This window comes from Pholcus phalangioides, unplaced genomic scaffold, assembly GCF_987345545.1.
Source record: "Pholcus phalangioides strain wild (caught in Gottingen) unplaced genomic scaffold, Ppha-v1.0 ptg000011l_1, whole genome shotgun sequence".
Taxonomy (NCBI): Eukaryota; Metazoa; Arthropoda; class Arachnida; order Araneae; family Pholcidae; genus Pholcus; species Pholcus phalangioides.
This window is the reverse complement of record NW_028301604.1, coordinates 56,000,091-56,017,467: the sequence shown is the minus strand read 5'-3', so window position 1 is coordinate 56,017,467 and position 17,377 is coordinate 56,000,091. Positions and strand designations below refer to the sequence as shown.

Sequence of the window (17,377 nt, the reverse complement as noted above, 5' to 3'; positions counted from 1 at the left end):
AAAACGATTTTAATGAATCTTATGATCTTTTTAGATCATAAGTTTCGGAAAATAATTTGAGAATTTGCGTAAAAAAATAAGTTAATGAAAACTATAAATCCCATGAAAACAAAGTTTTCTAAGTGTTTCAGTTCCGATAAGTGTGCATTAGTATGGTGGAATAGTGTCTAAGCTGTACTTCGGTGTTAAATTAACTCATTTTATTATATAAAATAACCATAGAAAATAGAAGATTCCTTATTCTCAATTATAAAGCTTTAACCTTATGATTGAAGACAAATCGATTTTTTTCGAATCACACTTATGATCCAGTCTTAAAATTCCGCTGAGCAATATTTGACGCATTTTCAATGCTTCTGTGATATCGACTGATCTAATTAAGAGAGTGAAGGAAAACAATTTTAACAGAAAAGAGATATCCGCTTTACTGAGCTGAGTCGGACATCAAACCGATTATATTATTAATTATGAAACTACTCTGAAATTTCTAGATAAGATGGCAGAACGTCCTTTCTGTGCCGGATCAGAGAAAACAATATTATTTTTCTTCAGAAGTATCAGCCTTTCTAGATGAAGATAAACCTTATATTGTTTGTATTCTAAGATACGCCCAGAGATTTTGGCTCACATATGCAGAATGGACAGCAAATAGGATCCATTTATCGTCAAAAGTCCCGCAGCGTGAACGGAAGACGAATGACAAGAACTATAGCGATACCAGACAGAATTTCGGACCGGGAGAGCTTCCAAAAATTCCAAGAATTCTTCCATCTTGAGTCTTTCACGAAGTGGCGCCAAGTAATACTACACTTATATAGTATAGTTTTTTTTTCCGGGTGAGCATAACTTAATTATTACGAGGAAATTTTCTCCGCTGAAAGGATGGAAACAGCGCCTTTGATTTATACACAGAAGCCTGCTGGTGTGAAATCTGCTCTCGAATATTTCGAGCTGTTGAACTTATTACGCTCCACTTCTCTATAATTATGCAGTTGGGTCATTTTTAGTTAATTGTTTGGATAATTGGTAGATAAACCGTATTTCCTGATGTACATAAAATAAAAATATTGTACTGACTTGTCAAATATGTTACGAGAGTGACATTGCTTTCTAATACAGTGGTTAACTCGACTTTCCACATCAAAAACTCTAAACTCTCATAAAAATACAGTACACACAATAAAGGTACAGTATGGACTAGAGCAGTGGTTCTCAACCTGGGGCAATATGGCCCCCTTGCGGTCCTGGGATATTCTAGGGGGGCCACGGGAGAAAAACAGAAGAAAGGTGATCCACGACAGATGATGAAGGGAGTCGGAGAACTGTGAAGAGAAAAAAGCTTTAAAAGTAAAACGTGGTTGAAAAATATTACTATTTTCAGAATTCATCAGATCCGTCCACAGAAATAGGGTCATCTTAACCCTTGGGTCTATGTGGGCATGACCCGGGTCTTCATGTCTATAATGGAGGGAGGGAGACTGCACTATATGGAATCTGATACTATGATTTTCATATGTAAGCTGTTACTTACAGCTAAGTATTTAGGGCAGCCAGAGCAACGGTTGGTGTGTTAGGAAGGTCAATTTATCGTGCATGTTCGTTGGATCGTACCGTATTTTACACAAATCGTTTTTTAACATATAATTTGACTCCTGGGAGAGATGATAATCCGCCATTTGAGTCCGTGCTTAGCCAGGATTCCAGAGATTGATCCGATTTATTAAAATTTCATTCATAATAAAAATATAGAAAGTATCTCAATCTTGGGTGAGGGTAGGGGGGGCCCTGGATAGGACAGGGGGGCCACGAGAAAAAATGTGATCCATAGGGGGCCATGAGCTGAAAAAGGTTAAGAAACACTGGACTAGAGTATTCTATGCAAAATAAAAGTAATTTTGTTTGCTAGATAGATGCACTACGCGATTCAGTAGTACAACGCTGTCGATTCTGATTTGTTCAAGGTTCCAAAGCTTGTGTCTCGAATGAGCTTTTTCCTCGTATGTTTCTTGCTTGTTAGTAGAATATTTACTCGCAAGTTTAAGTTTTTAGTGAATATATTTGGTAAATGAAATTACTCGCAAGAAAAGACACTCGTACGCTGAGGTCCTACTATATACTCTACAGCATCAGAGTCCCTTAAAAAATAAGTTTTAATGTGAATGAGGTGGAAAAACATTCCTCAGCATAGAATTTATTGAATTCGGAATAAAATTTATTTCACTTTGAGCTAAGAAACTTAATGTACTGTGCAATATTTTCTGATAATCTGACAACTAACGAAACCATTGTACATGTAGTATATTGATCTACGCTACAATTTTCAGTTACCGTTTCTTGACTACATATTTTTGCGTTTGACACTATATTTAATAAATATGATAGAACTAACACTAATGTACGATAATCTTTGCACTTGAGAAAACTGGATAATAAAACTTTTAAAAAGAATGTATGTGAATTCTGAATTTTGACGTTAAGGCTAATATTCACGAATTTTAAATGTCCACCATTTGTTTGATCGCACAAAAATGAAGCTATAAAATCGAATAAAAATAAGAAATGAAAAAGATAAAGCTTTAACCTGATTTTTTCGTACTGGGAGGCACGAATTTTTGTGGAAAGTTAGGCACCACCCCAAGTAAAACACGCCCCAACTAGAGAATTCAGCAGCCCTTTCGCACGCGACTAAACTTTCCAGTTGTATAGAAGAGCTTATCGTCCTGAGGTACAGGAGGAATAGACGAAATCAATGACTCCGAGGTAATGAAAGCTGCTATGCCGCATATTTCGTACTTTGATACTATGGAGGTACTAGCATCAGAAGCCGGTAGAAAAGAGAGTGAGGTATTCAAACTTGGAGAAGAGCCAGATCAGATGATTGAAGAGAACCAAAAAAACAGGCATGCGGAGAGCTTGAAAAATTCCGATATTAATAACAAAAAACGTTATACGCCGAGGAATACGTCCCTAAAGAAAATAAATATCGTAGGCAGTAATGACTAAAGTACTGTACTGTATATTCATATAGAAGCACTGCGCTCACCTTACACGAACTGGTTTCTGTAATTTATGTTACGAAACAGTAGAAACGTTAGTAACTTTAGTTATTTTAGTAGATAATTATTAAAATTTGAAAGCACCAAAAAACTAATACTACGTATAGACATCTCTATACTTTTAGTAATATTGAATCTTCGAAGGTTGTTACAGCAATAGTAATCACACTCGTCTTTTATTTTTATGTCTTGAAATTTACGAAACTTTGACGTTTTTGTAATTAGAAAAAAATCCCTTAATATAATCTTCATTTATTATCTGTTTCGTAAATATATTTTTCTAATGTTTCAGGGACAATTTTTTAATAATGAATTTCAACAGTTAGTTTTCCTCGCTCTTTCTGCAGTCATACATATTGTTTTACAAAACATTCAACTTGATGGAAATACGGCATAACCACGTTTTTCTTTGATATTTGTAGGTCACCGACGTTTCCAAGTCTATCGATAATCTTTCGGATAATCGTCGTCAACGAGTCCATTTATTCTGCTAGAATATTGATATATGAACGCATTTGGAGATGAGCTCATGAATCTCCAATATATCAAATCATATCACCGTCTGTGTCTGGACTCTTCGCTATTATTTTTGATGACTTTTTGCCATTTTTCAACACATTGAACAACAGCTTTCCGGGGAAAAATATATAAATTCCAACAGTACAGGAAGAGAAAAAAAGCTTATGTGGTATATCGTCAAAATAAATGTAGTAAATAATTTGTAGATGGCATATATTCAGTATATAAATATATACACTGCAGATTCAGTAAGATATAGTGAATCTACTTTATTTCTAGAAGACTTGACCATTCCCTTAAAATAAAACCTATTTTTGCTTCCATTGACTGCTTTAAATACAGCTTCTATCCTCACACCATTGGTGAATGGAACTAAATGGCTTTATTGTCGAATCCCTCACGCTCTATCACTATTTTTTTGTCCAATATCAAACAATATCTTTGTCCTTTTCAATCGCATCCTCTTGTCCAGGCCACAGGGCCAACAATATTGTATAAATAAATAAATAAATAAATAAATAAATAAATATAAATATAAATAAATATATATATATATATATGTATGTATATGTATTACACTCCAATTGTTATAAATCCGGCTATTATGCATAATCGCCAAGAATTTTGGTAAATTTGATAAATTTTCCAAAATTAATCACGCTTACCGGTGATTATGCGTAATACCCAAGCGTCGCGTCGTTGGTAGACATGATAAATCATACGATATGGTGAATTATACGTAGTAATTCATACATGTATTGTATTATTATATCGGGGTACGATCGTAAAATTTGCTATCATTATATCGGGGTCTCTCTGATTATATTTATCACACATACTCTAGACTCATTCAAAATTTTTTTAATTTTCATCAAATTCACAATTACTTTAGGGCAGCGGTTCTCAACCGGTGCTCCGTGGAGCCCTTGTGGCTCCTTGTGCTCTCCCCAGGGGCTCCGCGGCCGCTCGAGGAAAATAAAATAAAAACAGTAATTTGAAAAAATGATTATAATTACTTTAGAATAATAAAAATAAATCAGTAATTTTTTGCTGAATAAGTAAAAAATAGGTCTACGGGGCTCCGCCATAGAAATTATATGCCAACAAGGGCTCCGCGAGTCGAAAAAGGTTGAGAACTGCTGCACTAGGGTATTAAGCATAATCGCAGATAAAGGTGATAAATTTCAAGTATTTATCAATTTTACCATTGACACTCGGTTATTAGGCATAATCTCCGGTAATAGTGATAAATTTAACAAACTTATAAGATGATTGGTAAGTATGCATAATAACCGGTTTATCACATTTACTGTATAGAGAGGTTAGTTATACATACATTCTAGAATGCCCAATTGTTAGACACGCATAAAGATGAGTAATTATTTTAATAAATAATTACTCATCTTTATGCGCGAACGGACAGTGTGTCAAAGGATTGCGAAGACAGCTAAACAATGTCGGAGATAAAATTTTGTTACAAATGTATAAATATGAACTTCATTTAATTTCACTTTAACTCTTGTGACACTTCGAGTTTATGAAAAATACATTTTAATACAAGAGATCGTTTACACGCTGACGAGAAATCAGATATGTAAGCTAAATTTAGAAAATTTAACCAGGCCACTTTACTCGAGCGCTATGCAACACTGTTTTCTCGTGCGTTTGGATGATTATTGATTATTTGAGATAGTTATAAAACAATTAGCCAATGTCATAAATGTTTGGCATTTTCTAAAAGCGTGCAAGAGTGTCAAACGCTTATGCACTCATAATTCATTACAATTTTTTTGAAAGAATTTCTGTTTTTTTAAATTGATATCTTAGAGAGGATCATCTGCCGTTATATTCAAGGACTAAATAATGATAATATAAGTAAATACTATTTAAAAACTTAAAAGTTTGACATGAATTTCCGTTCAGCAACATTGTTGTTAAATTGTACTTGAAGAAAGGAAAATGAAAAATCAAATCAAATATTTTGAATTTAAATAATACAGAGCCATTTAGACTCCATAAAATGCATGCAGACCGGCAACCTAACTATCCAAGTATTTTCATTTATATTGCACACATATCTATTTTACATTGAAAGTTTACGGCAATTGCCCTTATTGCAGAATTCAAATATTTACTGAAACGAATGAAATCAAACAATAATATTCGTTTTTTATCACGATATGTTTTTGCAAGCTGTAGTCAATTGCATAATGAGCATCGTAACTCTGGCTTCTATCTCTCTTTTGAAAAGTTACGTGTATAAGCTATATTATTACATTATTGTTACATTATTCTATTGTCATGTGCATAAGTTATAAGCAAATTATGGTATATATGTTGAGGTAAAAGTGATGAAACAGAGTTAATGCATAATCCCCAACCGTTTCGGTAAGTTTGGTAAATTTTGTTATTATACCGAGAATTGACCACATTCTCCGGCGATTGTCGGCGTATCAACCCCGGCTGTATTAGTGAATATAGATAATAAATGTTATAGATGATATATATGTTACTGCCAAAGCCCGAAGTGTGGCCAATGTATTGGCCAAAATCCGAATTGCAGGAATGATTCGGACTTTGGCCGGCCATTTCGCGAAGTGGTTGGATATCCCTGGCCAAACATCGATGTGCTGATGAAAGATAACCCGATAGGAGCCAAATCCATTGTTTGCAATCGTCAACGTGTGATATATATATATAGCAGCTGCATTGGATTAGCTCCATGTGACGAGAGAAAAAAAAGTGAAATTCGAGATAAAAAACTAAAAAAATAATTATGTAAACATGGTTTTTTTCTGCCAAATTTTGGAGAGAAAAAAATGATTACCGCATCGTGACTGCGATTTGATGAGATTCCATCACTAACATGGACATAATTATCACGAAAATATACACCAACTTGACGATGTTCCTGAATCGTGTCTTTTGCAATCGGACTTTGGCCAGGCATATTCAATATTTAACGAAATTGGCCAATTCTCAAAGTGGGCGGCCCCGTCGCGAATTCGCCAAGTTCGGGCTTTGGCAGTAAGATATATACAGGGTGCATAGCAAACAGGGCGTATGGAATTTTACTGGCGAACAGTTGATTCTAGATTAGAAAAATTCTTCTAAAAAAAAAAAAGACTTCCAATTAGAAAAAGTTTTCAAATAACGTGTAGTACTCAGATATGCCATTTATGTTTCCAAGGTGTTGAATAGTTATTAAAATTAAAATTGAAACTTTTTATACAGTCCCCGTGTGCCTCAAAACCTAATTAAAAAGCTGTTGCCCTGTCTCTCCTGATGTCAACAAAAAAAATTCCACGTTTCCAAGTGCAATATTCATCGAGATATTCGAATTTGAAAACGGAGGAACGTTGGAGAAAAAACAGCTCTAAATGTGGAAAAACCGCTTTACCCGCATTTAAAGCCGTTTTCCCCCAAATTTCTTCAGTAAGTAATTTACGCCGCGTCTGAGTTCTACACGTTATTTGGATACTTTTTCCAATTGGAACTATGCCCCTAGGATCAACAGTTTTCGTAAAATGCGGCAAGGGGAATTAAGTAATCACCCTGCATGTATATATAGAAATGAATAAATACAATAAATTGTGAATGTGAATTGAAAAAAGCAAATATGAGAATTACGCAAATTTACCGGGTATTATGCATAAACTCTAGGATGATGAATTTGATTGGTGTTATTAGTTTCATATGTTGGAAAGCCAACTTTACAAAGACTGATAATTTTTGTCTTCATCTTCTTGGCACTCAATTCCACTTTTTATGACAAAATATTTTTAGTGTACGTATCATGTACGAACGAAACTAAGTAGTTAAATGATATTTTCCATATAATTTTCCCATATTTATCGAACTTCATTTGGGAATTATGCATAATCGCTAGTAAAAGTGATAAATGTAGTGAAAACTTATCAAGACGGTTGGTGATAATGCATGATATATAGGCGATTATGCTCAATCGCCGGTTTATCACTTTTACCGAACATATAACATATATTTCGTACTTGGTTTTTTTCCTTATTGTCTCAATGTAGTGGGGGTTAATGTTATTTTTTTCCCAACCAGCTAACCTTCTTTATTATCTTCCTCCATAGTAATAGCAATGTACATACGAAACATAAGTTTTCTTATTTTTCGCTTACTTTACTCGATTAAAAAATTAAAGACATTAGTCATCTTTTTGTGAAAAAATGTTGTGTTTTATTTGGTTATAACACTAATTCATAAATGCTTTCATTATAGAGCAATGTGAAAAATCAACTGTTTCCGAACAAATCATTAAACACGTGGAGATACTTCTCTACTTTCTGATAACGTCAAATGAGTGGTAAATGCTTAAGTATTTCATATTTCTCAAACGACTGAGAGGAATAACATGTCAGGAAACTTTATTTCAATTCACTCCATTTACAGGACGTTTTATTCGATGATTGCGCAAGAAAGCTAACTACAATTTTTTGTGCTCACAATAATATATAACTATATATTACTGTTTGAGAAAATTTCACCATGAGGAAATTATGAAAAACGTAAAACTTACAGGGCATAAAAATCAGGGTAACACATGCAAATGATTAGAATTTGAGAATTATAGCTTATATTTGGGCACAGCCATAAGTAGTCTACAATAGAGAAGCCAGACATTCATTTAAATGTCTCCAGCCAGATTTAAACATTCTTTTGGAAGTCACTATGCCTCTTATACGTCAAAGTTTGCTTCATAAACAACCTATAAAGCTTGAACGAGAACGAATGTTGACCTGTGAAGAGGCAGCATATTTTTCTACCCCTCAAGTTGTTGCTCGTACACGAATCTAAACGTAATGAAAGTGGTGCGATGGTGTCAATGGTGGATTGAAGAGAACAGTACAAATCGGAAATTCGCCAATGGACAACTCAATGTGGCGACACCACTGGCTGATAGACACCTCATACACATAACAATGACAAAGCATTCCGTTTTTTCTCAAGGGTAACTACAACATTTATGTATGTTTTTGAGATTGGCTTTTTGTTGTTTTAACGCACAATAAACAAATTCCAAACAACATTGGAGCACTGCAACAGGTCTTGCACCATATGCTACCACGATTCTAGTGCATTTATACGGCTGTTCCGAAATCTGCCACGAAGCTGGTCTGGAAGAAATCTTAGCAATGGGACGGGATAAGTCTGGTGGCAGAGTTCTGGTGTTTATTCATTGCTGTACAGCAAAAAACTGCGCAAACATCGTTTTACATGGAATTAATTTGAGCCTGAACTACTGATGCCTCATGATACAATGAGGCCAAGAATACAAATAATGATACTAAGATTGGCAATGATATATGTTTATTTGATCGAGTCCCGTTTCAATTTAGATACGATTGCTGGATAAGTATCAGGAGATACTGAAATATAGTCATGACGCATTTAATAATTGTAGCGTTGACACAACAAAACATGTAAGTCCCAAAAATCAAATTTTACGGGACAATCCAAAGTCTCGGTGCCAAAGCTATAAACACTCATATTTGCTAACCCCATCAGAAACTAAACTATTTCTTCTGACGACTTACTTTACCATGCCACTGGCATGGGTTTGTACTATCTTATCCGCAAAAAAAAAGAAAAAAAATAGTAATAATACTTTTCGATTTTTTTTGTGACTTACATGCTTCTCCATGTCAATGCTAAAATTAAGGCATTAGAATGAGTCTGATAATAATCAACATTAGAAATAATACGTGTTATATAGGTAGGGTAATCTCTAGGATAATGAATAATACTATATTCTTTGAAATTTCCTGTAGAAAAAAAAATCATTGTTACTTCTTTTTATGATCCCACAAAAATTGCGCTTGAATTATTATATGTGTAAATGTATGAGTTTCATTTTGTTTGAGATACGGACATAATCAAGGCGTGAATTTCTTGAAAGTTTTTAAACGTTTCAGAAATAGTTTATGCTGAATTATTAGAAAGCTTTGTTTTCTTGAAGTAATACTGCATTTAAATAAATGTATTTATTCAACTGTTCCTACACGAGTAACTGAATTATACTATATCAGCAAATGGAACTAATATACACAATAGAGAAAATGTATTCCGTGAAAATAAGTAAAATATTTGATCGCAATGTTAGTTACAAAAAAATAGACCTTATTCTTTTGATCACGATGTATTCCAGGAATATCTTTCATATCTTTACTCGCAATTTAATATAGAAAGAGGGAAGCTACACACTGTATGGGCCAGAAGAAATTTATTCTCAGTTCTGTTTTTCTACCAATCTACCGGAAAGGAATTTTTCTTAACAACAGGCTTTATGTTGTTCGAATAATCCTCAGATAATGATCTGTCTGCGCTACCTATTCACGTATAGATTATTTTTCGTGCGGATGCTAGTACGAAGAAGCTCAGAATTAATGTACGATTCTTGTTGATGAAAAATGTATAATTTTTCATAGGTAATTACGCATTATTGTTATATACCTAAACCGATAAATATTGCTGTGCTCAATATTTTGAATAATGGTAAAGTATTAAGATATTGGTTATGCATATCCAATTAATAGTATGAAAAGATGAAAATAAAAAAAATTAATCTCATCACACCATACGTCCTTTTTTTCGATTATAGTGTATAATGGTTAATATTAAAAAAAACACAAATAAAGAGACTGAAATTTACATTGCTTTTGTAGTAAATAACATTCTGATAACATTTGCAAAAATTTCGCTCAAATTTCAAGTTTAACGTAGGCTATTTGAAACATGTCATGAAATAAAAAAGACGCATTATTTGGTCTTCGGATTTTTCACATATTTTTTACAAACACAGCGAAATCGCTAGGGATTAACCGTTTTGTCAAAATAAATATCATTAATTGGTTATTATTACACTTTTCAAGCATTTTCCTTTCATTCAAAATGATTATTTCTTTATAGAAGGTGAATGCGTTCAAATTCTGAGTATATATTGCAAGATACGTACGTGACGTACAATCAAGTCACATTATTGTGACCACCTTCTAATTTTGATGTTGACTACGCGTAGCTAATGAAATAAAGAAAGTGTCACGAGCTGGCTTGGTGGAATACAGGGTAAAATGCATGCATTCTGAAAATGTATCAGTTGTTACTTTCATAGACTAAAAACAAGCGATTCATTAGATTTTTACAAAAGGATGATTGTCGACTTCTCAACCGAGGATCACAGTGTGTCTGAAACTAGACAGTTTGTGAAATATTCACGTGCTGCTGTCTTCCAAGTGTACCGTAACTAGACAAATGGCACCACTTCGGATAACCAAATTGGAAACAACGGAGCAATAAGTGCTATTAACGTGAGAGTTGAACGTCGGCTGTAAAGGTTCATGAGGGCTGACTGATAAACTACACAGTTTCGGAATCCACTATTGTCCAAATGAACCATGCTAATCTTCTCTGTATCGTTCCAATTTTAGTATATGTACTGCCGAAGCGAGTACTGTCCAAATAAAACCAGGAGGTTATAAAATAAAACTTTTTCTTAATTTAAATGCATCAATGGTTACTAAGCCTGTTCGGTATAAACTATTTTGACTCGGATGGCGGAACGGTATCGAAATTAAACATCTTCCGATTGACAAAATGTTTGCTTTCTCCGATGAAAAACATTTTATGCTACGTGGAATTGATGGTTGCTATCATTTCCGGTGAAAAACATCTGAAAATAAGACTCTGTGATTATTTCTTTAAGAGCAAAAGCTGATGATAGCAACAATATCTGAGAATTGTGGCTGAGAATTATCAATGTGGTATTGTCTAGGTTTACTCATACTTCTGGAAGCCGTTATGATTATGAATCAATTCTTGCAGATTGATGTCGATCAATTAATGTTAATTCTTATTCTCGAGTTGTATGTAATTTCCCAGAATGGTAATACGACGACATGTCCCCCTGAGATATTGAAAATTGTAGAAAAACCATGACTAAGACTTTTCTGGTTCTCCCTTCCCAATGCCCAAAACTTAAACTTAATCGACCGCGTTTGAACCAAATAATCATCATCGTTCTTACTATAGATCTTCTGTCATGCACTTTCCAACGGTTTTGAATTCATGTCTTTCCAAAACAATCTTACTGTTGCCTGGGCTTCACGATACTGTTATTTTTGATATTAGCTGGTGGTTATATTAATGAGATTCGACAATGTACGTACCGTGTATTAAGTGAGTATATTACCGAGAGAATCTCACCTACATGTATTTTAATAAAAATTCAACAATAAACATAGTTATCAGTATATCATCTAGAATCTACGAAGTCTCTGGTATAAAAATTCATATTTCGTAAACATAGGTTCAAATAACATAATTATGTCAAAACTTTGTTTTTTTTTATGCTTTCACTATGAAAAAAGCTAATATTCACACATTAAGTGTAAAATCATTGATAAGAAAAAAATTAAGAAATCAATATTTAATTAGTGAATCTAACCTCGAGTCGAGTACTTTCGGCATGTTTTCTTGGACTTATTTTAATTAAATTTCTGAAACAATAGCGTAAAAATAGAAAGTTTCAATGGTACTTTGATTTAATCGCATCACTATCATTCGCATTTTCAAAAAAAATCGAATGAAAATCTCATGTATTACACAAAAAAGTGATTCACTCTTCGAATTTAGTATTAGTAAGATGTGATAATATATTATTCTTTCATAATATTCTAATACAAAAAGGCTTTTCATCAATACTAATTATACTAATTTTCTTTTTAATTTAATGAAAAATAAAGTAAGTATATATATATATAACTTTATACTACGAAGAACTTTTCTATCGCTAAGAAATTAGGTGATTTTTGTTTTCATTAGATTTTCCATTTGTGATGACCATAATTATCAGAACAAAAAAATTTAGTTCAATTCCGAATATAATTTGAACGAAAAACCATCATAAAATAAGTAGAATTCCGAGGGTGGACCACGGCGACTAATCATACATAATAGAGTAGTGAATATCTATAATATATATTAAATTCTAACTTAAATAGCACAGATTTAGATACCGATACTACGAAGTTTGAATGTTGAATTTACATTTTTTTTTAGCAACAGTCAAAAATAATTTTTATACTGGAGTAAGCTTAAATTAAATCATTTAAAAACCTGTATGGTTAACCTTCCATAAAAACGTATTGAATTTTTCTTTTTACAAATACGGATGTAAATTAGTGCAGTTAGCGTATTTTTAATTGAAAAAAAAAATACATCAGGCACAGGAAATTGATTAACTGGAGGAGATTTTTTAATGAGCTAAAACGGTTAATTAAGGAGTAAAGTATACAGTTTGCTTTGATTTTAATGTTATCTATAAATAGATAAAATCTTGCTCAACAAATTTGAATAGTTTTTAACTTGAATTTTATTTGCAATACCCTCAATTTGGTGTTATTTTATAAATCGTTGAACAAGTAAAATTTCAGCTGATCTCAAAAAATGACACCAAAATATGTACTTTCTAAAATACGAAATAATGTTAGAAAATAAATTGGTATAATGGATTTTTTGACCATGTATTTGTCATGTATAATGAAAGTATACACGGGACCTTAGAGGGTTAAAATCGAAAATAGAGCTTGTTTCATAGATGATATGCATCCCTAAATATGAAGAGGTTTTTCCATTATGTGTGCTATAAAAAATAATCCAAAATACTTTGTTTAGTTTTATATACGTTTTTATGTAAATATGAAGAGGATGGAGTGAAAAAATAATACTGTATATATATACTACATCTATAAAAAATTTATTTCTTTAAAAAAATTATCAGAAATTCAAGATATCCTTCTGAGAAATAACTTAGACAAAAATAGGAAAAAAGGAGATAAGAACCAAATATTGTTGCAATAATTTCTAAAAGCTTCTAGTTTTCCCTTTCTTCGAAATCGTTATTATTTTTTAATATTTTTTGAAAACTTGATAACTCACATTGAGTAACTTGCTGAAGCTCTCGCAGCTCCTCGCGGGTAAGTTTACTGCTGTGCGTGCCCATGCTGCGATCCCTGTTCACATCGTCGAACTCATAACTCTCCGGCAAGCTTCCTGACACTCTATTCTATCTACAGGAGCAACTAATGCGTCTCCATTGGACCCACGGTGAAAAATTCTGGACCGCTCTCCGGAGAAAGGGGTACGGTCAGCGTTTAGAAAGGTTGCCACCAGTTGGCGATCGATACAACTCGCCAAAAAGTATCCCGTTCACGGCGATGGGACATTTCGCTACGATTTTATACAAACAACATTTTTTTAATGACTCTAACGTTGTGGCACTGTTCCCATTAAATATTTTAGCAATCCAACTATATATAAAATGAATAATCGTGTAAGTCAACTAAGCTAAGTGATGAGAGTAGATTTCTGAGGCTGTATGAACTTTTATTGATGTTCGAAAGAACGACGAATGTAACTGACTTTTTTTTGTAATAACAAAATATTGTACATGTTTGTTCATATTGAGCATTTGTGATCGGCGTAAGATAAAAGAAAAGAAAATGCTCTTACTGATGATGTTTCTGAGCTGAGAACAGCGATAAGCTATTGAATGTAGGAACTGCCTATTGGAAGAAGCATCAACACACGTCGTTGCTATGGGAACGCCCTTCTATAGCCTACGCACGCATTCACTGGATACTAGCATTGGACATCACAAAAAACCCGGGATTTCGAAAAAGCGGAACCTGGACACCGTTAGCCATTTATTGCCAATATCATACACACATCTATGATCCACGTTTATTGCTCTCTCCGATAATATTTCTGCTGTCTTTTTCATTTTCTTTTATTTCACTGCGACTCCGTCCATAACCTGCCGAGCTCATAAAGGGCTTTGTACCGAATGTTTTGTTCATCCCGTTAGTACATATGTCATCGCATAGGCACGTTGAGAAGAATCTTTAGTATGTAATCGAATACTCGAAAGTAATAAGAGTTGGGCTATAAAGGAACATACTCGTACATTCCAGCAATTAACTTTGTGGACTACAACATATTATGAACACATGCGAGAAACGTTTTTCTTTTATTCTTTTCAAATATCCTGTTGAGACATAATGATTCAGACAAAGACTAGTTCTGTAACTGAGAAAATTACAAATTGAAGTACTTTGTAATTTGAAATTTGTGGCATATTGAGTTCAAATAATTTAGCCGCTAAAGACAAACTCGAAATAGAATTTACGATGTATGCAAACATTCACCTTGTAATTTTTGTATTGAAAATTTGGACGAGCTTGTTTTCCATTGGCTTTCTTCTTCTCCGCTGTGGATTTTTAAGAGGAATAAATTTCTCTTTCCGGTATTACACTATAAACGTTTTTAACAAAGATCTTTTATAAAACTTTATTCAAATTTATTTTCACTTCGTCTTTATCAAAACTACTTTCGTCTTTATCAAAGTAGACAATTAAACTATTATATTTCTTTATCAAACTTATTTTTCTAAAAGATCTTTTATAAAACTTAATTAAATGGAAAATAATGCAACTATTAAGTATATCAGTTACATTCAAGGGAATGTAACCAATGGGCTTATTGGTTATTTTTCAAGTTTTGTAAAAGATCTTTTATCAAACTTTTATAATGTAACCCCGGGGGGTCATTATAAAATTTCTTTTAAAAACTTTTATAGTGTAATACCGCCCTTAGCAATAGCTCTTCATGATGAAGCACTGGTGATTTGATCTTTGGTCGGTATTTCCTATCCTATGTAAAAATTCTAAGATCATTAGCGTACTGGAGAAGAATTTTCAAAGCTTTTACTTGAGATTTTAGTGATAAACTAAACAGTACAAAGATTGCAAAACGTCAAGTAATTTGCTACTTAAGTGTTACGTTCTATCTGAGTATATTTACGAGTAAAAGAAGATTCAGTGGAAAAAAAGTTATTATGAGAATAGTATGTTGTTCATTTAACGAGAAAGATAAGGTTGATGAATTATGCTTCAGTGAAATGTTTAGATAACTGGAAGTAGGGCGGGGGTTGTAAAAATGTCTCCGTAATAATGTCAGTTGTTTGCTCACGACGATTTATGAATATGATTAAATTTCGCAGTTCGAGTAACTACAGTTTCATCATGTATGAATAATTACTGTTTGCTTAAATAGCTCGAAAATTTGGTAGCACTTCATCATAAAGTTTTACGGGATTTGTGCTTTATTGTTTGGTACAATAACAAAAGAAATCTATTTAAATAAATCATAAATACTGTAATTAATTTAAACCATATTCAAATGCACAAAATGAACCGTAATTTTAATGAACATTGAAAATGAAGTCAAACATATTTTCTTTTATTACTCAGGCATTTTTTTATCCTTTTTCAGTGCATTCGAGTACCGTATATGGGGGTGTTCCTAAAGTATGCTAGAAAAGAACCTAGTTTAGAAACAAGAAGAATCTTTTTCAGTATTAGTTAAAAGAAACAGCTACAGCAAAAAAATAGGTGGTGGTGTTGCTTCCAATTTATTGATCATTGAAAATAACTTTCGTCCACACAGAACACTTTTATGAACGACAGAAATCGAACTATTCTAACTTAAGGATACAGTAGATTTTTCTGCATTTTGATCATTTATTAAGCATTCATTGAATATCCTTCGTACAAATTGTTTGCGATTTCATAAAATTTTCACGATCTACCCACTTTCATTATTATGCGTCCGTATACAAATTTTTTGTTCAATATGTTCTAAAGCTTTTCAACAAAGTCTACTTTTGAACTTTAATTTAGACGTGTATACAACGATTTCGTACGTACCAACTTTTCTTTGGTCTATATATAAAGCAACAATATAGTGACAAAACAATATAAACTAATTTTCAGTGATTCATGGCACTACACATACAATATACATGACAAAAATTTGGAAAGTACCACGTGGAAAAAAATGAGGATAAACAACGAAAAAAATGGGAATTGAGCAACTTGTTCAGTGAATAACTGCATAGAACAGTTGATTGGGAAAAAATTACTTTAATCAAATCACCGATTTAATGGTAGAACGAGTTAACTGTTATTGTACCGTAATTTTCAGTAAATAAACCACTGGAATGTGTAAACCACATTAAGAAAAATGAGAAAAAAAACAAGTTTTGCAGAAGATACACCACTGCCTTGCGTAAAACGTACGTAAGTTTTATTCAAGAAATTAAAAAAAAACACTGATTGTCAATTTAGAATTTGATTTTGTACATTCAACAAACCCCTTTAAAGTTTTCTTTGAGAATTTTGTAATATTGCTGACTGAAAGCTTTGGATATTATTCTAGAATAAAAATATATTTTCAAACAGTATCAGAAAAGAATACATATACACAAAAATGTTCATAAAAATTCAGAACGTCTTGAAAAAAAGATATTTGATAAGCCGTGGCTTTGAATTAGACGCAAGAGAGTTAGAAACTAACTTTTCTTTATTACGAGAAATTACGGTAATTGTTTGAATGTAGTCAGAAAATATTCGAAAAATAATGAAATACGCTTACAACCATTCTAACCTGGATTAATTTGGCATAGTAGAAATAACTTAAACCCCTTGTAAAATTCCATATCTTTCTTATGAAGTAGGTTTTCTTCCGATTTTCAACAGGTGCAAAGTAAAGGGAATTGGAAAACTTTTTCCATTGAAAAATCAGCTTCACAGAATGTCTGGGCTTGTCATAGCTGAAATAAAATGATTTTAAGAACGCGAGATATTCTCGTCGATGCCAGTGAGAGGGTTAAATAATCTGTCTGTTGATACTGAAATAAGAAAAAAAACATTAGAGAA

At 32.8% G+C, this 17,377-nt stretch overlaps 1 protein-coding gene and 1 pseudogene across 2 annotated transcripts in view; both read right to left on the bottom strand.

Moving 5' to 3' along the window:
- The window catches only part of LOC149080600 (uncharacterized), a 48,996-nt gene extending 35,276 nt beyond the window's left edge, over positions 1–13,720 (bottom strand). The window contains exon 1 of one of the 2 annotated variants that reach the window (XM_089239751.1): positions 13,539–13,720. Coding sequence is in view for 1 of the 2 variants with exons in the window: in XM_089239750.1 (XP_089095876.1) it covers positions 13,539–13,602 (64 nt within the window). In the remaining variant the exon portion in view is untranslated. The remainder of the gene's footprint in view (positions 1–13,538) is intronic. The other variant, XM_089239750.1, reaches the window with a different exon arrangement.
- Positions 10,953–11,053, bottom strand: LOC149080601 (U6 spliceosomal RNA; annotated as a pseudogene).
- Positions 13,721–17,377: the final 3,657 nt, after the last annotated feature.